The 24578-nt window shown below is 45.4% G+C and overlaps 1 protein-coding gene across 1 annotated transcript in view; it reads right to left on the minus strand.

Moving 5' to 3' along the window:
- The window catches only part of LOC105684814 (protein sickie), a 164370-nt gene extending 146449 nt beyond the window's left edge, over positions 1-17921 (minus strand). The window contains exon 1 of the mRNA XM_048650276.1: positions 17844-17921. Within this exon, the coding sequence (XP_048506233.1) occupies positions 17844-17906 (63 nt within the window). The 5' untranslated portion in view covers positions 17907-17921. The remainder of the gene's footprint in view (positions 1-17843) is intronic.
- Between the last annotated feature and the right edge of the window lie 6657 nt (positions 17922-24578).

Consider the following 24578-nt stretch of genomic DNA (forward strand, 5'->3'; position numbering starts at 1 on the left):
GATTTTTCTGCGAATATCTCGATTTCGACGAAAATTTGAAAGGCCTTTGAGTGAGCTTGAGACCGAACTCGCGCCTGCAAGTCGCCGTTCTCGAGCTCACCCCCGACAGAGAAGGGCTCTCCGATACGGAGGTCGACTTTTGAACCGTGAAGGATTTGTCGAGATCATCAACGCCTCCGGAAACGGGCATCGACCCGCCCACTCCCTTGTCGTATTTGCTGGAAATGTTGGTACCGCCGCCGTTTCGCTTATACTCGACGGGTGATCCCGATAAAGTTTTACCCCGCTGATCCGCTTTACAAGCGGACGAGTGATATTGAAAACCCGTTGGAGAACCGTGAAAACCGCCGCCGTTTCTATTATCCTTAACGGGGCCGTTTCGAATGGCCAATTCTTCTTTATCCCTCGCAACGGTATCCCGAGAATTCGCCACCCCGTTGGAATAGCTCTCTTCGCCGGAGAGGATCGATCTACCGCCGTTTATAGTGTTCGCGCTTTTTATGGCCTCGGAATTCATCGACTCGGGAGTTGAGCGGTCAGCTGTCAGGTCGTTTACGTTCAAAGATTTGATTAACCTCAAGCCGAAGCCACCGGTGCAGTCCTCGACTTCGTAGTATTGCACGTTCTCGATACAATTCCGTACGTCTACGTTAAATATAGACTGTCCAGGGCACGTGGGCTGCGAGGAGACGCTGAACGAAGCCGGGCGTCGCTTTACGGTTCCAGTTTCGTCACTGGGGGAGTCCCAGTCCACGTGAAAGGTTCGTCGTCGTCCGGAGGGCATCATTTTCCATCCCCTTCCACGACCTCCGTTTCCTCGATCCGATCTCTAAATATACCTTTTTGCCCGCCACTTCCACGCAGTGTTCGGGGCTCCGTGTTTCCATTCGTATGACAAAACTACCTCTACATGATCCCTCGAATGTAAACAAACGATAATTATCCTATACTAGAGGTAAACAAGGCGTCAAGCGTGTGCAACGACTGTATAGTATACATATTTTGTCATCGTCTGTTGACAATTTTTTTGCAACGCGTGCACAAGTTTTTCGTCCGACCCTATTTAACGTCGGAGTCAAACCGGAAGTTCTGCTGGCTTTTCGCCATTTTATACATATTACTCGTTCACACTCGCGTGCGAGGAACTCGCGCCTCCGGAAGTTAGAAATAGGGATAAAACTAATAAAAAGTAAACGCTGCCAGCAGCTGCTTATATCCGTCCATTTCCTAATAAATATATCCTAGGTTCACTTCATTTAACCGTCACCAGCTACATTCCAAACACACCCACTTTTATACACTGCACAATTCGATAGGATCTGCCCTCCGGTAATTAAAGATTGCTAGAAAACGATAGTTTTCGAGCTCTAACAAATGAATACACTAGCCATAATTTGCACGTTGAGATAAAAGCTTGAAATTGAAATCTCATTTTTTTCAGTTTACCGCACGAATTGAAACCGCGCAATCTCAGTCCACGTGCGTTCGATCTACGGGGACGCGAGGCTCTGACACGTTTCGTTTACACGTACGCCGAATGAAATTTTCGAAAGGGAGATTCTTCGGATACGCGCATCACCGGATGCCGCGAGTACGAGTAAAGGATATCGGGAAAGGGTCGGCGGGTGCGGGGAACACCGTATAAACGTATTTCGCGGGCTCTTGCTTCCAGACAATAGATGCACTTGCCGAGAGTGCCCCCGGCGAACTGACAATGCCTCTAGGCTAGGCTTCAGGACCTGCGGCGAGACCCTCGCTAAGTTGCCCTTGGCGAGTCCCGTAGGCGCCTATACGCCCCGTACAGTCGCAACCTCCGGCGATCCGACATCGCCTGAGGTCCCGCAGCCCCGCCATCCATCCCCTATCATAGCCACGGGGCGAAAAACTAATTATATCGGGCCACAGGGGCACCACCCCCTCAGCTATGCAAAGGGTGGTCGCTCGCCGAGTAATGTACCATATTGAAACACGCAACACCCAGAAAAACCACGTTCCCGTCTGCCTCCGAGGGGTGAAACGACTCGCATCCCGAAACGACCACGTAGTGGCTAACCTATCCGAAGGTACCACCCCCTGCACAGCCTCTGTCGCACGTGCGAAAACTTTGCGAGAACAGTTTTGCGGATCTGCGATGCAAAGTCGACTTTTATTCGGATACTTTGAGGGTGAGAAAATTCAAACTAAGGGGTTCAAATCTTGTCCGTCGCAACGTGCAGTGGATGGAACGATCGTAACGGTCGATCGATCGCAGCTCTGAGAATTTACGCTCCTTCCCGATGTACTTTAACGTTATTGTTCGCAGAATGCATCCGTACTGACGGCGTTGCACGAAGCATAGATACAGTCTCAACGTTGTGTAACGGGTGAGTTAATCGACCGCGGTTGATTTTGCGGGAAGTAAAGAAAATTGAAAAAAAGGAAGGGAAAACAAAACCGGAGTAGTTGAAGATCCATTAACGCGTACGGTGGACATCGGCGATGGAAATGTCTTCGTACTTTTTATCATTTGTTGGATCTATGACGGCTCACTATACCAACGCTATCCGGGTTTCACATTGTCGGATGAAAGCGTACACGGTAGCTCATGAATAGCATTTGGATACAATCTGATCAGATACGAAAGGGCGAACACCCCGTACCGGCGCCCCGCTCTTACCGGGAGTGGGAGAATATAACCCGGGGGATAGTTTCAACCCCCTAGGACGAACCTTTTCTACACACGTACGAGGAACACGCGTATCCATACCGACGCGACGTACGTTACACGTAAAATACGCACGGGGTAAGAGGTTTTAATAATACGCTTCCGTTCGTACGCACACTGCGTTGGAAAGGGTGCGTAACGGTGACTTTTTGTTTGAAAATATTTTGACACCAGTTGCGGCGGGAGGCGAAGTATACGCGTAGGGAGCGGATCGGCGGAATAATTTAACCGGATTGATCGAGGCATTCCTCCGGTGAATCGAAGAGCGAAGTTGGTACGCATAGGAGGTATGCGATGGGGTGGGTGGGGTGGGGGGGAGCGAATAACGCTTCTCTCCGATTCTACGATTTGATTTCCCTCGAATATTTGTCGCCATCGAGTTATGTCGGAAGTGTTTGACCCACACGTGTAAGAAAATGAGAAAAACGAAGGAAACTACCGGGACAAGGATGACGAGGAGGAGGCAAATGGCGTCACGATCGATCGACAGCTGCGCTGCAACGAACCGTCGAATCGCGCGTGGCATCGCCGATATTTGTTCGATAAAACAAAACCGAAGGGTTTCGTTGCGGCGTTCGATTGGACAATTTGGTCCGTCGTAACCCGCGAGCGTTTGATGCACCCCAACGTGTTTTATCTGTTTTAACAAACATGTGTTTTCTATTCTTTCTTTTTTTTTTCCTTTGTCAAATGTCACCCCTGTTTTCCGACAAATTTCTATACCTGTAATTTGTCTCGTCCTTTATCTTTCTTCCTTTTAATTCTTCTCGTCACTTATACTCGCAAACGTATATTGTAGATGTGCGTTGTTCGTGGTCGCTCTCAAAATTACATCGCATTTACGGGCAGAAGTTTTCGATCGGTATCTCGATAATTGCAAGGGTTGAATTTATATCCATATGCGATGTAATACGCGGTTGTCCATCGGATCGTCGCTCCGAAATATACGGCAGCTGATTACACACGGTTACACGATTCGCTAATTGCGTATAACTTTTCAAGAATATAGCTTTCGATTCATTTGAACGGGATGAACGTGACCCGGAAAAGCTCGGCATTTTCACTCCTGGAGTCGCGGCACGATTTGAAATTTATTTTTAGCCTGAAACCGATTGAAAACGAGCGAAATCCAACGTATAGAATGAATGGAAGCGAAAATCGATGGGATGAAATGTATGACACACGAGAAAGTAGAGGCATAGATATGTAGGGGATATGCGGAGATCGGAGAGTTGGCAAATTAATGATCCAATTTATATACGACACCCCGGATGATCGTGTAATCATGATTCTCTCCTACTATAATAAAGACTAATTTAGATTTCAGAAGTGATAATTCTTTTATACCGAATAGCCGCGTACCCACCATACGTATGTACATTGCGATCTAGGGAACTTCAGGTGACGATAAAAACAACGTTGATCATCGTATCGGCCATACAAAAAAAGCTCGGAAGGCTAGCAGGAAGTCGTTCTATCTGGAATTGTAATAGCGTGATATGACGTAAGAATATTTGGCGCGTTTGTAAGGTCGGGAAACCTCCAACGACAAAGGATCACACGACGCTCTCCTCGTCCGGGAAAGTTCATTTCCTGGCCTAGCCCCTGCAATCACAGATTGATGTTTGCCGAGGTGGTCGTCGCCCGAATGAGCGGGGATCGTTAATCGTGAATCGCTTTCCTGGACACGTTTGACCAAAATCTCGCACGTGAAGAAAAAAATTTGCCTCAACTAAAGCAAGAATTTTACTCCTGAATTACGAGGCAAGCCAAATGTAAAACTGGAATGATGTTTCTATCAAATCGAAATTCAATGCGTCGAAAATTCTATTTTACTGTCGAAAGAAAGTTGAAGGGATTCATTGCCCTTCGACTTTGCTTTATACGGTTCAAAAATTCGAAATAACTTCGAGATGAAGGGATGGAATGAAATCCACTTTTCTTTATTGGCCAATTGCTTGCCTATGGCTTTTTAAATCGTTCGGAGATCGGCTTTACGGAAATTCGCCATGAAATTTCCATGATATTACTGGTATTTATGTCAGCTGCAATGCACGCAGAAAATACGTCATTCAGCCTTTATCGTACGTAATCTCGTTCCACTTATCTCGTACCCGAGTTCTCCATCACGGTGGGTGTCGATTAAAATTTCAATCCTCGAATTAGGGACTATGTTATTTATGGTAAATATTTTACACGGGGCGGCCGTACATGTGAAACGCTTCTCTACGATTCTCTTTCACTCGTTTGACGCGGTTTCTCTGCAGTGAGAAAACGACGACTCGATTGGAAGTCCGTTTGATCAGCGGTTTAAAAATCTGTAGAATATCAAGGGGCGTGCTTTACCCATATCGGTCACAATTTAGCGCTAAGTTGGGACTTTGAAGCTATCGTGGAGGACAGGGCTGGAGGGTTGGCAAAATTTGGTTGAATTTCGTCAAATTAGAATCCGGTTTTGGTTGCCCGCAAGCTTCGAATAACGAACCGATTCGCTGTGGCAGCTTACAACTTATAATCCTCACCATCCCGTTACATGCTCCCTGCACTCCACCGTACGTATACCAAGATTATATATTCTCCCCTGTTCAAGCTGTTCCGCGGACGCTGGAACCGGCTTAATTCATGTTACGCGTCGTTTAACGTATGTAGAGATATACCGGATAAATTCGATCATTTGTATGCGCATACATGGACGAGATTGATTCCGTCTCATTTTGCATAAATTTTTTCGCTATTTCTTCATCATTTTTGATACGTGTGTTAATTCGGGTGCCTATACTTTAGTAATGATATCTAAGTTCGGTGGATTCGTAAGTTGGATTATTTTTTGTCGACCGTTTCTCTTTCGTTCGGAGACTTTTTTGCGCCTTTGGATTAAAAATGGACTTTTTTTTCCATATTTCCATGATCGCTGTAACGATTTCATTACAAACGAAACTCGGTCGTTGCGTAACGTTATAGTTACAGCGGATAACGAGTGGTGTGGTCCGAGTTTACTTTATATTAAAAAAGTTGCTAGTTACGAGTGTTTACCGACGTAATACCGGTATCAAATGCTACATATATACACGTACAGCGGATCGGCGCAAGTCGGAAAAACTAATAAAATGAGAAAGTCGTGGTTTACGAGAGAATAGCTTGCAGCTCGCGATCCTCGCCGATGAAACTCTGCAAGGTCCGATATTGGCTGAACTTATTGTGAAATTGGTCGAAAAGTTTATATTTTAAATCAGTCGACAACCAATTTTTCATCGACGTACAAAAAGACGGAGCGAAAAACGTTCGGCGATCGAATATTTCCTCAAAATCTAGCATCTCTCGTTTTTTCCCGTTCATTTACAGAGGTCTAGCGTGCGTTCGTTGATTGGCTTGTAATTGGTGGAGAAATTTTCGAAATGTATTTTTATTATTCTTACACGCTCGGATAGTTTGTTGAGTATCTGCGCGGGTAAAGAGAAGCACCATTTCCCTCGGACGCCGATAACTACCCCTAACGCACTTTCGCCGGTCTCCCACAGATGGAAGTACGATGCAAGCGACGTAAAATTGCAGAACGCAGCAGCATGGCCATAACACTGTTGATCCCCCGCTGGCGCGGGATTGGCTGAGGGGTGACTATGGATTTGCCATTAATTCGAATCCCACCGCTGCAATTCTATTGTCCATGCAACTTGCGAGCGGTTGGGATTTTCGACTACCTCAACTACCTGCATATTATATCTGGATACTCCGCATCTTCCGTAATTAGATTACAGTCCCGGAGTTTGATAAATAAACATTTGCGGCATTCAAATATTCGAATATCAAACGTAAGCCGCATTTCACACTTTAAGATAGCTGAGAAGAAAAAAGAGAAGGAAATTGAAATACTCCGTGATAAAATTGCGAAAAGGATCCAATCTGTAGCCGGTGGAACAGGATTTTATTAATTTATGAGATTCGAGCTGCGTAATGCACATTGAAAACTCGTTGATACTACTCGTTCGTGAGGGATGTGGCGCTCCGTGCTCGAGCTACACGTGCTTTCAAATAATCATAGATGAACAAAAACTAGATTTCGGTTTATCTTTTGATTGTTTTCTCACCAAAATTGGAAAATCCAATCGTAATAATTTCACCTAATAATAACGAGTTGAAAAATTCATTCTACGCCTTTATTTTCCTCACGATTTTACGAAAATAAATATCAAGGGTTAATTTTTTTCGCAATGGCTAGGAAAAGGTCGTTACAAATTCACCTTCGATCACAATTTGTTCAAATCAAAAAATTTCAACTTCACGTATTCGCGAATTTTCGGTTTCTATGCCGATGAAGCACCCTGCATAATACGGGGGTTGAGTCCTCTCGAGTCCCACGTGGGCAGCTCCAGGGCTTGCGCGGCGTTACGGAAAGCTCAAGTTTTGTCCGACGAATGTTATCGCGCGCATCCCGCTGCCGCGCCGGTTTTACCTTGACACTCTGTTGCAGCACCAGCGGTGAAAAAGCGAAAGTATGACGCCAACCTGCGAAACATTCTAGGGGATGAATTTTCAAGTTTTCGTATCTTTCTTTCCTTTTTGTTCACCGAGTCACAGGGATGATATGAAACGCCGTGACTTAGGGGTGCTTTTTCCCTCTTTCCTCTTTTCCTCTTTTCCGTATTTATAGACTTTACACTAAGTGCTATTTGCCATTTAGTATACATATAGACGTGAAGAAAAAGGACATCGCATCCCTCGCAGCGACTTTGTCACAGGTGTGCTGCTCTGTACAGGGTGTGAAAAGAAATGAGGTGAAATAAAAAAGGGAAATGGAAAAAAAAGAATAGTAAAGAAATAGCTGGAAACGTCGTGATAATGCCAAGACATTTTTCTTTGGCTGTACGGGAAACGCGATACTAAGCTACACTTTTTTGAGGTTTGACGATGCTCGGTGACGATTTAGAAATCAAGAGACTCGGTAGAGTTTCGCGAGGTAAGAATATAATTCTCAAAGTGCGAGATAATCGCTTCAAGGTTTATCATAAACAATTCGTTAGGTATTTGCAATAAATTTAGGTAGAACCTTACTCGTATAAATTCAGAATCTACGAAAAGTATTAATTACTGTCTGCGAGGAGATAATATCCACGGGGACATGGCCACTTTTCAGCTGAGTTTCGAATCGGTATCGTGTGTATATCGCGAAGGCGTGAGGGTAGGCCGAGGCCTGATCAGGACCCTTATTTATTGCTAGTCAGATAAAGGTGCTCCTGCTTGGCTCAGAGACGCGAAGGCAGTCGGGGCTCTAAATTTTAAGGGATTGTCTCGAATGTTCGCGAAAGGCTTTTGCCATCTCTGAAACTCCGGTAGAAGCCAATGACCCGAGTACGAATACAAGGTAAAGCTCGTTAACGATCGAATTTTTTCATTACTCGTAAAACAATTAAGCACCTTCAGCACATCGGGGAATGCGATAATTTGGGAATAAGAAGTTTCATTTATAAAGTAAGAGCGCAATCGATTGCCTGCGTTCTTACAATTTCATTTTTACCTGTACCAGATTTTTCATCGATTCGACGTGAAAACGAACTTGTATGGCTGTGTTGAAAGTAGGGTATTTCGAAGGATCGAGGAAAATAAGATACAGATATGCTTAATTCGCTGATTTTTTCCAATGGTGCATTTGCAATTTTTTTTCTCTTCAAATAACATGAATATAAAATAAAACATTTGCAGCACTACCTTCTACCCACGTACGTTTCTACCTATACATACCTATATCATACGGTTATGAAGTACGCGTGACGCGATTGCATGGTTCGGTCTATAAATACAACAGTTTTTGTTTCCGGCGATGGGTCCTCTTAAAGAAATTCCATGACTGCGGCTCCTTAAGAAACACTTTCTTTGGCAATATTATAGCCAACCGTCACGCGCGTCTCGGCTTACTCGTACCCCATTCTCTACATAGCGTCTGTACGTACACCGACCGTGTTCATAAGTGAAATATGTAAACACGACGCTATCTGATTTAGGTTCTCGCAAAATATCCCCAATCGAATTTACAGCAGCGCCACAGCAGAGGTGGGGGGATCGCATCGACCGGCCACAAAACCTCACAAGACTGACACAGCCATTTAACGATGATTTAACAATAAACAAGACGCGTTAGCAGTTAGCAGTCAGAAGTTAGCATGCAATTATTATGCTTAATGCGTCTCGTTTATTGTCCTTTTCTTACAACACTCATTTCGAATGCATCAATGGCAAGTGTGTACTCTGTCATCGACGGAGATCATCCTATCCTATTTAATTCACCGTATTATTTAACTGACCAAAATAACAACATCAGTCGTGGTTTCTACGACATTATGGACCGATAGATTCTAATATTTTCGGTAATCACGCGGTGGATCATAACAGATCGTGGCCGGTCGATGCGATCCCCCCACCTCTGCTGTGGTGCTGCTGTAAATTCGACTAGGGATATTTTTTGCGAGAGCCTGAATCAGATAGCGTCGTGTTTACATATTTCACTTATGAACATGGTCGGTGTACATCGAACGTACATAACCATAACTATACAGAGCGTTTCATTTATCCCATTAAATGACACCACTTTTAATGGCCGTCAATTTGAAACAAATTTTTATTTGCAGCCGCAGTTGGTTTGAAAACGAATCGAGCCAGTAAAAATAAAGCTCTCAACTTCAAAGTTTAGCAAATTTAACGAACGTGCTCAAAAGCTTTAGCGCCTGATCGCAGGCAACTTTGATCCGCTGTAACCGTTGATTGCGAATCCGATGATATATGAACTACAACGTTTTCAATTTCAAGTTCAGTTTTTGAACCAGATTTCAACATTTATCTCGAACAAAGAGGAGCGCATCATTCGGATTCGTTGAAAATGGCGTTCGAAGTAGGACACCCCGTACACACGTAGGCATATCAGCCCCCATTAAATTGAAGCTCTGAGAACGATACGAGGAGCTGCGAACCGAACCAAAGCCCCGGACAGAAATCAAACAGAATGCATTTCTTTCGCGTCGAACTCGGATAGCGGGAATTCGATAGTAGTATATTACGTTGAATTGAGATATTCGTAGCCCGATGGATATTTTGTGTACGTATATTACAAGGAATCACGATCATGGCTTACGTACAACCATACCATCAGGTATTTCGAATATATCTATGACCATACCGATAGGAGAATCTACATTCAACGTGCGGGAAATTGAAATTAGAACTTCTACGCGAACGAACTTGCGTTCTTAACGCCGGCTCGAGAAAACGCTACAGTTTATGAGCTGCGAACATAAATTCTCTATTTCGAGCTCTGAATATTCTGAAAATTCGAACCTATTCACCGGATGTGTCCCGTATTTCGCTCTTTTCACAATTTTCTAATCCCCGACAATTTTCCGCAGAGACGGTGTAAACAGGTGAATAAAACACGGATCGGATGCTTTTCCTACGCATCTACATCATACACACATGTACCTAAACCTAAATGAGTGGGCGTCGCGACGCAGACTCGGTTACGGTGGCGTAAAACGACGTCGTTGTAAGTTCGTCGCCTCGACATTCGTCACGTGGTCTGCCGGGTCGACCTGGGTAAACGACCGAGTCTTGAAATTTATATTTATGGAATTTATGGCGCCAGAAATATTTCCTCGCACATTCGTTTGGCTTCGCCTACAATTACAATTAGCTGAATTGTTCGCTGCACGCTGCAACAACACCGGCTTAAATTTCGGCATTACTGCCAGCGACTCACCGCGTCACAGTTAATTGTAAAGAATTGAATTAGCGTCGAAGTTTTTCCAGAACATTATGTTTTCTAAATTGAGTGCATGAGTCTTGAAATGCACCCCATATACGCGTACGGTCCGTGGATCGCAAGAAACAAAAAAAAAAAACTTTATAATTACCGAATTGTGTGAGAAACTAATTATCTTTTCACGCAAAATCGGAAGAAGAAGGCACCGCAGAATAGCGTGGATGTTGGATCTGGTTAGATGTGACGCGCGGAGTAGCTGCACCCTCCGCGAGTAACTCGAGGTTGATTGGCACCCCTAATTATTCATTTGTCAAACATCAGTCTCGAGATCCCTTTCGAAGCTTCTTCGTCCTCAACTATACGACCCTCCCTTTTCGACGTTCATTCAGGATCACTGCCGCATCACCTTTCCCTCGAGTGAATCAAACCACCAAAATATGCTCTATACTCCATTAATTCTTCCATTTGTCTGACTAAAAAAGTAAGTCAATTTCTGGTAGAAAGTGGGCGATTCCATCGGAAGGGTTTCGATCATCATTTTCATGGACAATTTTTTGTCTGAATAGAACTTCCAGGATTTTGGTCGCCGTAACGGTACATTGACTTTCGAGGGTGAGATTTATAAGCGAAGAATAGAGCCAAAAATATTCCTACCGTGGTTTACATAACTCTTAAAATGAAATGAAGAGAGTCACGTCGTATGCAGGTGTATAATGTAGAAAAAAAATCTCTAAAGTTTAAACCATCCGCAGCGGACCAAGCAATCGATTATCCGTTTCAACCGGATGGTCAACGTATACATATATACATCCTGCGAGACTTAACACCCGAATTGCGTTACACGTGCGTAACATATTACCACTCTATTTACCGTTTTATGTAATCCTCCGTAATACGGTATATCAAAGGGTTAACGCCCAACATAACTCTAGATCTGACCAAACGTGTGTACGCAGGCTACCGTTAGCCGCGCGAGTAGAGCTGGGCGAATCAGCCGCCGATCCACATTTTCTTCGAACGAATTACATCGAGCGATCGTTCGAGTGGCTTTGAGTTCTCTCAAAAAATACGAACTTGTTTTCTCGTTCAGATTTCGATACGTACCGCGTCGTAATTGAGGTGACTCCGCGATTAAAATGATCAGTTGAAGTGACGCGCACGTAATACACAGAGAAAATAACGGTACGTAGGCATATTACAACATTAATAACGAAGGGCAGCTAATAATTCTGGACAAGGTTGTATGCGTATAACGTAGCCAGCGAAATACTGTACAAGGGTTTTAGGTACCGCGCTGTTATACGGGGTGCGAGAAACAACTGACAAAATATCTCCGTTATATATGCTTGGGAAGCATCGGTGTACTATATTCTAATTAAACGTGGCTCGTAGGGTCGGCAGGAGCGACAAGCGCGTATGAAACAGGAGCAGCCAGTGTTGTGTTGGCGCTGAACGTTACGCAGAAGCGTCCCATCGACCTCTGAATGTTTGGCGCCGCGGTGCAGGCGATAAACACCAACTACAGGGGCAGGAAAGTGGAAAGTGGAAAATGGAAAGTGGAAGGTCGACGTGCTGGCGACGGAAAGCTGAATTTCACGGTATGATGAAATTCGGCGGGACGAGAAGAAAAATAAAGAATGGAACGGAATAAAGTTGGGTGGAAAAAAAGGCTCTCGTCGCCGCACACGTATAGGTATACCTATAGTATAAGGGGGGCTGACGAGACGCGCGAAGCGCGCCGCAGATATTGTAGTCGTTCGTTATGAATTCCATTACGGGTAAAGGACACTTCGCGACACGAGGACACTCGAAATCTCTTCGCGGAGATTCGCGTTGCCTCCGGTTAGGAACACCGCGAACCCCTTATTCTCGCTATCATCCAATATCCTTCAAAGGACACCGCCGAAGCTCCGCACAGGCCCGGATATATACAATAACGTTTTATACTTCACAAGTATTTGGACTGCCTCGACTGAATTTATTGCTGCAAAAAACAATTTGTCAATCTTCCGATCCAACTTTATAAATGTGTCAGTTACTCAACTTGTACTCGTACGATACAGACGATCTTTTTCTCCGATTACAAACATATGAAAATTCGAGATTTCAATTCTCGTTTTCCCTCGGGTCACAAGAAACTTCGAATTTCATCGCGATCTCGTTTCAAGGAATCGAAAAACCGAATGACTGCGATTCGGGTATCACGTGCCCGACGCTTTTAAAAACTGATCGATTAATTCAAATTCATATATTCCGGTTCCAATCGCAGAGGGTTAAAATTTATTTCAACTAAAAACACTCGGGGGTTTAAAGAGCGGTTAAAGAAAGTACACAAATCACTTCATACGTGTGTGTACCGTACGCATATCGTTTGCGGAGATTTAACGATGCGGTAAACCCGCAAGTCGTTCGACGCACGCTCCGCTGCGTGTCGAAGTGTCGTGAAGGCACCGAGCCGAACCACACCACCGTAGAAGTACAGCGTCGAGCACCAGCAGCATTCGGCATGGAAATTAGCAGCGAAAGAAATAGACGGTAAAATTCTCTGTCGCTACCCAACGTCACATTCCCAAACTGCGCTATCGACTCGCTGATCTACACCGTTTTTATCGCTGCGTTTGAACGCCACCCTGGGTCACCGGTGACCCGGGAATGCCATCGCGCATAAAAATTGTTTCATGGCATCTGTTTCTGTAATTTTTATTGCTCATAACATTGAAAGTTAGAATGATGGGTGCGATGTTTCCGTCGCTGCGTACATTGCGTAATTTAATCCGCCTCAGGTTCAACGTACGAAAAGTATAATACAGATTCGGTAACCGTGCGACCCGTACGTACTTTCCACCCCGTCCGAGACCTCGGGGGTGTCTTCGAGAGTTTGAGAATTGCGAAAATTTTCTCAAACCGGCTCGAGGGCTCTGACCCTCGCTGCCCTCCGAGGTATCTTGGATCCAGCTGTCGGGAGGGCGACATACCTCGATTATCTCTGGGGCCGCGCAGCCACCTGGCGCGATGATCATCGTTTTTGCAAAGCTCGCGGAGCCGTCGCAATCCGGACTCGTTACTTCCACCCAATTAAGAAACTTATTCGTCGCTCCCTCTCACGGATAGCAGCTTTAATTTCCAAGTGAAGTAGGTGTACGGAACCGGGAGTCTTCTACTATCTATTTATATTATAATGCGCGAACGAACGAAAATCTGTGAAAAAATAAGGAAATGGAAAGTCTTCCATTTCTTCGAACTGCGAGCATTTTTCTCCGCGGCGAAGTCTTCGAGGTCCTCGTCGGTGTAATGTCGAGGGTACTTTTCGTATACTTCTATAAGAGGTTGAGAATCGATAGCTGAGTTTGTACAACTTTAGGAGCGAGGGGTGCGTGGGGGGGGAGGGGAATTCTAGAATCCGAGGGTTTCGGGATATTTATGTGACAGCAGCTGTAGCGAGTGGTGCGCGCCGTAGGCGTCCCCGCGGTTCGGTCGGGCCCAAACGCGACTCTTACTACTAACTCTGCGCCCTTAAAGCCGAGCGAGGTTCACCCGACAAGTAATGCACTTCGCGCGCTTATTTCGGCCCACTGGGGAGGCAACGACATTCCTTAAAACGAACCTAGAATAGAGCCTGCTGTATCAGCGGTACGGCGTTACGCGCCGAAACTCCTTGGATATTGTAGAAGTTTCGCGGTGTATCGAATTAAATTATGCAACTATCGCATAACAACGAATTCGTACGACTATGGGAACGTACCGGGATACCGCGCGACGAATAATCGGATTAACCGAATTCGCGGCGCGCTTCTCAATTCAACCGTGAATATACGAGCATTACCATCCGTATGCGAAGCATTGCGCGCCAACTCGACCAAGAATATGATATTTTCTACCATTTCTGATCGAATAATTTCCCATATGGTTTTCGACGCGCCCTGATTTTCGAGAAAACAAAGCTTGAGGAACTGAAATTTCGTACATTGAAATTACCATAATTTCTACGCGCAGCCAGGATTCGTTTATCGGTTCAGTTTTTATTTCTCTTGAAAAAAAAAAAACAGCATTCCTTGGCCTACTCTAGGCGATAGACTATGAGAATTGAATACATTTCTTTATTGACACAGTAAAGGACATTACGGATATCACGAATCATGTTGTACGCGGCGATGATCGATAACAGAGGGACGCAATTTTCTTCTCGATCCAGAAAAAGAGTATACGTTGCGCGATTATTACTCAATGCTTGAATTGACACGTTATGGCGTAGTTGTTATCCAGAGTGTGCAAACTCTGCCACCCTTCTCTTGGGCTCGCTCGTCTGTATCTAATAATTATTAACCCTTTTGCCAACGTCGGTCGAATGACCTACCCTGCGGAACGCGGCGACCTATTTGAATAGAGGGTTGAAATATTGTGACGATTTCATCTGGCGCCGTGTGTGGATTATTAGGGTGTGGTTTTAATGAAGATCATCAAATATTCGAACGTGTTTTACAAAGAAATTAGATATCGAACCGCTCGGATATCGCCCGATAGAATTTATACTGCCAAATTTGAAAAAAAAAAAAAAATAGCAAAGGCTGAATTTGACTGTACCTACTGTATACAGATGTAATCGAAGAAGTATAGAATATTTGACGAAATGGAGAAGAACTATGAGAAAATCTTGAAATTGCAACGACACTAATAAACTATAAATATCCAAAATTTCATGACTTTGGCTGCAGTGATCGGAAGATACGATCACATCGCGCCTATTGGGTCAGTGTATTTCGCAGGGTGATCTTGAGAGGTTGTAAAAATATGTGCATATATGCGAAGTGTTTGTGTGACCACAATGAGAAAACGACAAGTCGACTCGATGTTAGGACGTTGACCATTCCGGATCCTTGGCGAGAAAAAGGACATGAGCTTTTACAAGTCAGATGTCTACCCCCGTTGAATAATTCAATCTTGTTTAACTTCTGTTCCGAGCCACAGGATACGTCGTTTCGAATCTGGAGTGATATTTGGACTGGGAAAGATCAATTCTGCTCTCCATCACGTTTTAGAAGCTATCGAAGATCCTTTGGCTAGGTCCCCCGATCTCCTGCGTCAGGAATAAACAAAATCAAACGAAAAAAGGAAAAAGACAAAAAGATGGCGAGAGAGTATAGGCGATCGCTGGGAGAGAAAGAGACTCGACTTTGACCCGAATAAAACGCGTTTAAAGTTGGCTCGATCCGGTGGAGATACGGACGCGTTCGGATTCCGAGTAAAAGGATACCCGCGCACCCTTAGCCCATAAAGCATTGATTAAGAATTCGAACGTTCGATATCGATGGGCGATCAGGTTTTGAAATTGGCCGGGTATATTTCGCGGATCGACCTCCCCTCCCCGCCGCTCCGACAATCGTCGTTGAACCAAACGACGGGAAATGGAATGGTCGCGCGGGGGTGGCGCATTTTATTCGCTCTTCTCAACGGGGCATATTGTAGCCCGCCTTCCCTGCATTCTCCCCCAGCGCAGCCTTTCTCATTTTCACGCGCCCGGTCGAAGCCGACGACCCGCCGAGATAAGGCACTTTTTCGCACCAACGAATTTTCCAGCTGCCTGCTCGAGGACTCCGACGCGCGATAAGGTTTAATCGAAGATTAATATTACCGGTAATTTACGAAAGTAGACGAGGAGATCTCCGCCCAGAACAGATTATCGGAAAACAAAGTGAGAAGGAAAAAAATGGAGGACAAAAAAAAAAGAGATCCTTTGGAGCGTTTGTGAGACAGGCTCGATGGACTGTAACGTGTATCGTGTGAAACGCTCTGAAAACTTGAATTCCCTGCGTCAGCGAAATTTGAGACTGAAAAAAGATACACGCAACGCATACTACGCGTCAGACTTTCAAGTACAGATTATAAAAGAAAAGGACTACTTCCGATATCAAACTTTGGACAGATCTCGTTAAATTTTGCCCGATGTAAAAATCCTGCTCTCTTTCGGGGCGATATTGCGTTTTTGTGATCTCTGATCCCATTCGAGTCTGCCACCCCGTATAGGCACACGAGTAGCCATCTGTATATTATACACGGCTCCAGCAAAGCGCGGTGTCATATCCGTCGAGGGCGAAACTGTATACAACAGATAAAAGGAGACGCGTCGTACATGTTCCATAGGTATACGTATACATACACAGAGTATGGAGCGATACGAGATACGCGAAGAAAATGGAAACAAAATCGGTAGGTCGCCGAGATGCCCTTTTCGGTTGATGGCCCGATATTTCGTTGAGATCGTGGAATCGGATCCGTAAATAGGTTTCCATTTTCGCTGCGGGCGTATCCAGGGGGGGAGGGGTGTATAACGAACGTATATATACGCGTGTAAGATCCAGAAGATGAGAAACGTTTAGATAATGTCTGAAATAATAGGGAAATTTGCCAGCGCGGGCATTGTACCGGTAAGCTGGCGTAAGCCAATTTAACATTTAGTTTCCGAGTTTTCCCCTGTTTCGCGGAGCGAAGCTCGCTGCAGCCTCCTGTTGTACCCTTAATTATCCGACGTGGGGATGACTCGCGAGCGGGGTGTATAAACGGGAAAGTGGAGAATCTCGGGACAGGGCGCGGGGCGAAGGCAAAACTGGCATCAGGGGCGGAAGGAGTATCATCTCGTCCTCATGGCCGGGGCGTGGTCCTCCGCACCCTCTTCCGTTTCTCCCCGACCGAAAATCTCTCACCTATCCGAGTCGAGAGCTCGACGTGCTTCAGAGCCCGCACAGCCGCCGAGCCACCTCAACGCTACGCCAGGAGCAAAATCGCGTTAAGTTTCAACCGCAACTGTTTTGGGTTAATGCGGGGATCTCCAGGACGCCCGATCCCCCTGGCACTGCCTGTACGTCCCCTAAAAGTTGCCCCTACGCGTGCAGGACTTTTTTTTCTCTTCTTATTTTCTCGCTCCAACTTTCCTCGCTTTCTTATCCTTTCTTCCCTTTCTTCGACGTGTAGGCGTGTAGGTATAGAGTTCTTCGAAAGCCAATAGTTTTTATTAGGGTTTGTATCGGGCCTCGAAAATCGAAAATCGATGCTATACCTAATGGTTTGAAGTACTTGTCGTAACGCGTCTCTTGATGAAATGATAACGGGGAAACAGATAACGTTACTTCCGATTTATCTCCTTCTTTATCTTCGCGATGCTGGAGATGAGTTATGGTATTAATTTGAGTTTGAATAAATTTTATGGCAAGAGTTTTTATTCAAACGAAGAAGTAGCGCAATGATCAGAATGACAAAACGAAATAGAAAAATTAAATTCTTCAGATTCACTTACGATGAAACTTCGGGTACATCCCACCTATGAAGTAAAGGTTTGCGCGCAATCTTGATCGAAAAAAAGAAGAATCCATAATTTTATGATTGGAAAATTTGTACACCTACCTTCACGATCTCCTGCGGGGAGCACCTCGCACGCTGGGTGGCCGTCTGAACCTGCAGGTTCATCGCTAAGACATCACTACGGAGACGTTAAATATCCTGAAAAATATAACAATTCACGGATAATTGATATCCTTCGCACAGGAATGTTCATATTTTTAATCAACAGACAAAATTTATTCGTCCAGTTTTAGCGAATACAAGTTTTATTTGGCAATGATATCTCAGCAGTTGACTTTCGGGTTGCCGTCGAAGGGAAGAAGGGAAAAAAAAGACAGAAAAATCCTGTACCTACGGTTACAGCGGAGGCGCGAGAAGATATCGTGACTTGCAGTTTGGAACTTCCCGTTAAAGGTGATACGACGTTCGCTCGAGGAGGTCATCCTAATCCCCGACCCATTGAGGGTGAGATTCGCGTACATCGTCGATGGGGTGTACTACCGGACCGTTCGGTCACCTCAAGGTCACGGGGGTCTAACCCCACCGAATTCCATCGGTGTACGGTATACCGTTTACTGTGCAGCGGCATATCAGAGGTCGAAGTGCGAACACAATTTGTCATCGATCGATCGGACGATATTTGATAGTTTTTACGATGACTCTACGGTCGCTGTGCTTCAGGGGTGAGACTTTCGAGATAGAAATCTTAGGCGAACGATTGAGATAAAGTAAACTTGATGCTCGGTAGATGATTCTACCAATTTCTGTACGAGAAGTTAGTTTAGTGGCGTTTTTTGTTCGAAGGTATAATTGCCACCACATTCCGAATAATGGATGACATAAAATATGACAATGGTGGGTGTTGAACATCGTCAACCAACTCCTGGATTCTTAGGATTCTGTCGAGATCCTCGATTAACACGAGAAAGATATTTCATATTCTTTCCAATTCGGAGCGAACACCACCCCATGGAATTACCGAGCAATCTATTTTGTTATTTAGCACCGATTATTTTTTTGTTTTTCATCCGAATAAGGTCTCACCTCCCCCTGTCTTTGAATTTATCATTTTCCATGATATCTGAACAGTGCGTTTCAGTCTGCAACTGCATCAGATCAAGGTACCGTAGATGGAATATTTTCTCCCAGAGTTTATAGTTCGCAGGAAAATCGAACGCCGTTGTTGAAGGGAACGTGACTTTATCCCGCGCCTCTATATGCAATGTAGGCGTTTTTCGCGGAGCTGAGTTACGCGGGCATGGGCAGGGAACGTGGCGTCAGGTTGGGGTACAGGGAACGCGAAACGCGCTGGCGTAGGGCCGCAGGCAGCCCTGGCTGTCAATACGAAGAGGTACGTGACCCAGGTACCAATTGACGGCGCTGCAGGGGGGGAGAGAGCTTGTCCAGGACGCAGGGCGCCGGGGCGTCTGTACACGCCATGGGAAGCACAGAGGGGAGAAATTTTTTCTCTTCTTTTTTTTTGTTTTTTTTTTTTTTTTCTTCATCTCCCCGATTCGACGTAGAATATATCCAAGAGAATATCCAACGCGGTCCGTCGAGGCTCAACGGAAACTGCAGGGGCGCAGTTCGACGTCTCGTGTAAATTGTTCTGCGTATGATTTTGTTTTTCTCCCCCGCATATCGTCAACCGATCGGATCTTTCGAACGATAACAAGGGGGACAGTTCGTAAGTTGACAGGTGTGCAGGGATCTCTTCGCTCTGTAATTCGTCAGAATGAAAACCGTCAAACTTGAAGATGTGTTTCTGAACGCACATTTTCTAAGATTTCAATTCACACACGATGATGTCACGAATATCGTGATGAACAATTCATTTTTCAGGGGAAAGTTGGACAGTGGCGAACAGAGAAGAGAAGAAAGATACCAAGCTCATGTGATGAAACATGAAGTATCGGCCCACCTACGATACAGGCGCATCCGTAACGAACGAAGGAATGAAAAATGAAATTAGTTAAATTCAGATAAATGAAGGGCGCTGGGGCGTGAAATTTAATCGAATGTAAAACGTATTAATCATTCGAGAATTTGGGTGTGATTAATGAGGAGTACACCAAACGTCAGTCGCGTAGGAGAGAAGATTCCAGCCTGTTTCGCTTAAGTGACCGAAATATTCCATCATAACAATCGTGTACGGAGTGACATTAGTTCAAATTCCGTATCACGTTATACGTGGAAGTTCAAGTACAACGACTGCAACTGCGGGTACAATAATATTCGAGATAATTGCGACGGGAGTATGAACACATATAATGCATACATATATGTTCTCGAGGAAAGTCTAGTACACCGGCGGTAATTGATGAGTTCGAAGTTCGCAACGTAAACGGAACCAGGCTCGGAAATATGAGTAAAAATTCTCTAATTTCGGATCGGAGTGGCGACGCTAACGGAGAAGACAAGATGCGCGAATCCACATCGATACAGGATAAAAGTGTACGCCACCCTCGCCACACTCGTGCGAACGGACGTTGCAATTTACGACTCCGATGAGATAAGATGCAACAAATTGATTTCCACTAGATATATCCGACGGCTGCGTCCTTCGATCCGCATCCGATTCATCGGAAGTGGCTACGGAGCCTGCCTAGAAGTTGACGTCGTTAGTTTCCGGTTCAGTGCTTGGAACGGGGTTTCCCCCGTGGGTACGCGGGCGATATATATTGGGGTCCCATGCTGTCTAATGAGGCTTGACGCGGGGTGCACGGACGTTAGAGGAGCAATAGCAGCAGTGGCAGCGGCAACTCGCATTTAATATACTTATATTATGGGCTCGCCCGCGTTACCTCGGTATACTGCGTTATTACCCCATAAATAAATTAATGGCCAAGCGTCGATTAGTCAGGCCCCCATTTTATGGGATTTCGTTCTCTAAATAGGGCAAGAAGAAAAACTGTAGGAAAAGAACAGGGAAAACAGATGAAGGCGAATGGAATAAAAATGGGTAAAAGGCGAACCGAACCAAACTATGAAACACAGGGTAATTCTTTCCCTCGAAGATAACGCGGACAACTTTTATTATATCGCCGGTATACTAATGGGAATAGTTTTGGCCAGTGACACGGTATACATTCGGGGTTGCAATGCGCACCGGCACGACAGTGATTGAAAGTCCCGATGATATCTCTCGTCGGATAACAACTAGCGGAAGTATCACTTTAATCACCATATCCTAGAGTTGCGCGTGTGCCGAGGTACACGCCACCCCAATTCCGCGGTTTTACACATAACTTCACGACACGATATAGAAATACAAAGACAAACGCTGTGCAGGCTCTACGTCGTCTAGGGCGAACCATCAACGTGTAAGAATCGCTGGGTAACGAGCGATTTTTATAATATTCGGATCGAGTTCGAAAGTGAAACCATAAGATGGGTATGAGAGTCGATGCGGTAATGAGTGACGGAGAGGAGTGTACGCGATCAAATTAATTCAGCCGTAGCCAGGCCGCACAATAAAGGCCGTGTTTAATTCTTGGACGGAAGACACGTGGTACGGCGAATTCCGGCGACGAGGACGACGCGGCACCATAAGGTCTACCTAACTCCCGGTGTAGGGGATCGATATCGTGTCCTCCACCCTCGCAATGCCATACAGCAGAGCCCGGTGCAACACCGTGTGGCTACCCCTTCCTCTTATATCAGAGCTGCACTACACCATCGAAACATCGACTTCGAGAATCCGCTCTTTTATTCTGCTCAACATCAGACGGAATTCGATAGCGGTTTCACCACCTAGCTGTCCGAGTTAATCGATATTAACGCGTAGGGAAAACTGACCCAACTATTATTTGGCCGAAAATTCGTTTCAAAGAAGTTGAGAAATTGAGGTTGAATAAAAGTAACGTTCGACAGAAGAAAAAAGTAGTAGAACAAATCAGGAAAATTCGCCAGTCAAAGATTACGTTCATCGAAATCGATAGCTGCTGGTTTTCATACTCGCTATACTCTAATTTCTGTGTTTCGTATTTATCCAAAATATCGTAAACTATACGTACGCAACGGTTGCATGGGGCGTTACGGCGAGGTGAGGGGTTAAAAATAAGGGGGAATGGAGTATATAAGGGAAAGGTAATGAAAAAGGCGAGGTCACGCGCTCACGCGTTGTAAACCCCCCGCAGTACAGAGGCAAACGAAAAGTTCGGTAGCCGACCCGGCGTAGTTTATCCGTTGGACACAGACATATGGTACTCCACTTTTCATACGCGCGCCAGGCGGAGAGGGCGACCAACAGAGACGGTCGCACACACCGGTGAGAGGGTTCGGGAGGGAAGGAGAAAGAAAATAGAGGAGGACCAACCGCGTGCGGGAGGCAAAGGGAGGAGTGACGGAGAGTAGAACTCACGGATCCGCGTAGTCGGGACGTAAGCCAACCTGCAGCCGCGGATCCGAAGGAAGACAGAGCTAACCGGGGGCAACGCAAAGATTAATATCTCTATCAGAGGAGTTCGCGAGAGCAGACCATCCATATCCGACCCGGTAGTTCCAGGTTTCAGGATCCGGCACCTCTGGCGACGGTCCCTCAGGTCTTGAACCCTTCACGGGTGCCGCGCGCTGCCACTTGGAAATAGCCGAGAATCGACGGGTACTGGGGAAGCGAGAATCTCGCGCGCTTCCAGGAGTTTGCTCAACCCTCGACATTTCGTAGAAGGAGAAAGCGAAGGAGACGAAAAAGACAAGCGGGAGAAAATTGAGTAAAGAATTACGGTGGGGAAAGGAGAGAAATGGAGAGTAGAATATGCAAGCTGAAAAAAGCCCTCCCCGCGCACATATAACCCCAGCTCCCGTTTCTCTGTGATTTTCTGATTTCTCCGGAGGACAGGAAATTCGATTTGTTATTCCTGGGAAGAACGATGTACGGTATCTTCACTACGTCCGCCAAATTTACAGATTCAATTTTTCCTACCGCGTATTCCTTCTACATAAATACCACACCTTGTGTATATTTATCAATTCTCAAGGTTTGCCCGGTTTTTGTGTCTTCTTCTTTTTAATCACGTATCTGATGTGAGAAAGGCTTACACGCACAAACCATCGGAAACCATCTTTTGTGTCTAGCGAAATCCGTTTTTTTCTCAAGTTCCTTAGTTGCATTGGTACCGAAAGAGAAAAATAAATATCTCGAGATCCGCGCCGCGGGATAATCGGATATCCCCTTGTATTATACCTGTAGGTATTTGAAAAAAATCATAAGATCTCTTCGGAAGATGCGCAGCATCTCATATACCAGCTGAAAACGTGCGATACAGACACCCGAGAGGTTGTCTTTAGGTAACATCGATTAAACATATATAAGGGTAAGTAAATTAAGCCTATCTTTATCTTGGCTTTTGTAGTCTATGGTTATGCCACAAGACACGCGATGTCCTGGACATCCTGCCCCATCCATTAGTACCCTTTACAGGACGACTATCACCCTTCCGTAGGACACGACGCCCCAAGCAAAACTGCAGTTATAACTATAGTTATATGTACACAACGCGCTCACCCATTTAACGTGTGCAAACGTTCCCGTTACGTCTCAAAATACGGTATACGTATACGCGAGCATCGCGGAACACGCGTATTATTCACGTACACGTACGTCGGTGTACTATATTCACATGTCGAACACAACGGAAGCGGATACGCACCTCGGGCGAAATGCATACGAGCGAGTACGTAAGGCGAAGACGTCCCCAGAGTATTTCTGTCCGGGTGTGGATAGGTGTACCCACGTTACATTGCATAGGTATGCGTAGACGTCCCGTAGGAATTCAGAACGTGACAAGAGGCGTCGAATTCCCCTTTCGCGCGCGCGACCACTCCGGTGTGTATAGGAGGTTGTTGATATTGCGAGACTTCGTAGAGGCCAACAAAGGAGTCCCTTCATCCGATCCGTCGCGGTTACATCAGAATCCGGACGTCTTTATCACTTTACGACTACTCGCGTGTCTCGCGTAAATCGCGTTGCCTGGAAAAAAAGCTTATAGTTTTGTCGGTGAGTTTCGTTAACGAGTCGTGTCGTTAAAAGTTACAAGGCTAATCAGCCACCGTCAGGCCGCGGACTAACGCCGCCGCATGAAACGCTTTTAATAATACGCTTCGTTATTGCCTTCGCATGCATTCCAAAGTTTTCAGTTTCACCGCAGTCGGTATTCACTTTTCGCCATCGTCGTTTGTCACCCGTAAAATTATCGCAACGACTCCGGCGGTCTCAGTCTTTACACAGGTGATCACGCGATTCTAGAAAAGAACAAAAGGCTCGAAATCTGGCTTTTGTCACCCGCGAATCACAGTAGCGTAAGTATCTCAAAAATCGAGCAACGTGCTGCTCGGGACGTGGACGCGCTTTTCAAATGCATTTGCAAAAAATCGAGCCGCTGCAGGAATAAGAGGGGCCTATAGAAATAATTGATCATTGATAATTCCTCCCCTGCACCGAATTCCACGTGAATCCGACAGTCAAGCCGTCTGGAAATATTGAGGGTGTTTCGGTATAAAATATCTTGTCGAGTAGTAGTAGTGGTCGGTTCTCCCGATCTCTTGTTCCGACGATTACATCGCATGAATTATTTTTGATACTCGAGTTTGTATATTACGCCCCGTTTTACGACCGCGTCAATTCACGTGGTCGATAAACGATCCGGACTCGAATCCATCACCTAACGAGGCCTAAGGCACTCGTCCAGCTAATTACCGAGATCGCCAAGTGAGATAAGCTGGTCCGGTCCGACTCGGTTCGCTCGTTGGGTGAAGGATGAGATTTAGAAGAGGCGCGATAATTCGCTAGTCAGATCG

Source organism: Athalia rosae, chromosome 2 (genome assembly GCF_917208135.1).
Source record: "Athalia rosae chromosome 2, iyAthRosa1.1, whole genome shotgun sequence".
Lineage (NCBI taxonomy): Eukaryota > Metazoa > Arthropoda > Insecta > Hymenoptera > Athaliidae > Athalia > Athalia rosae.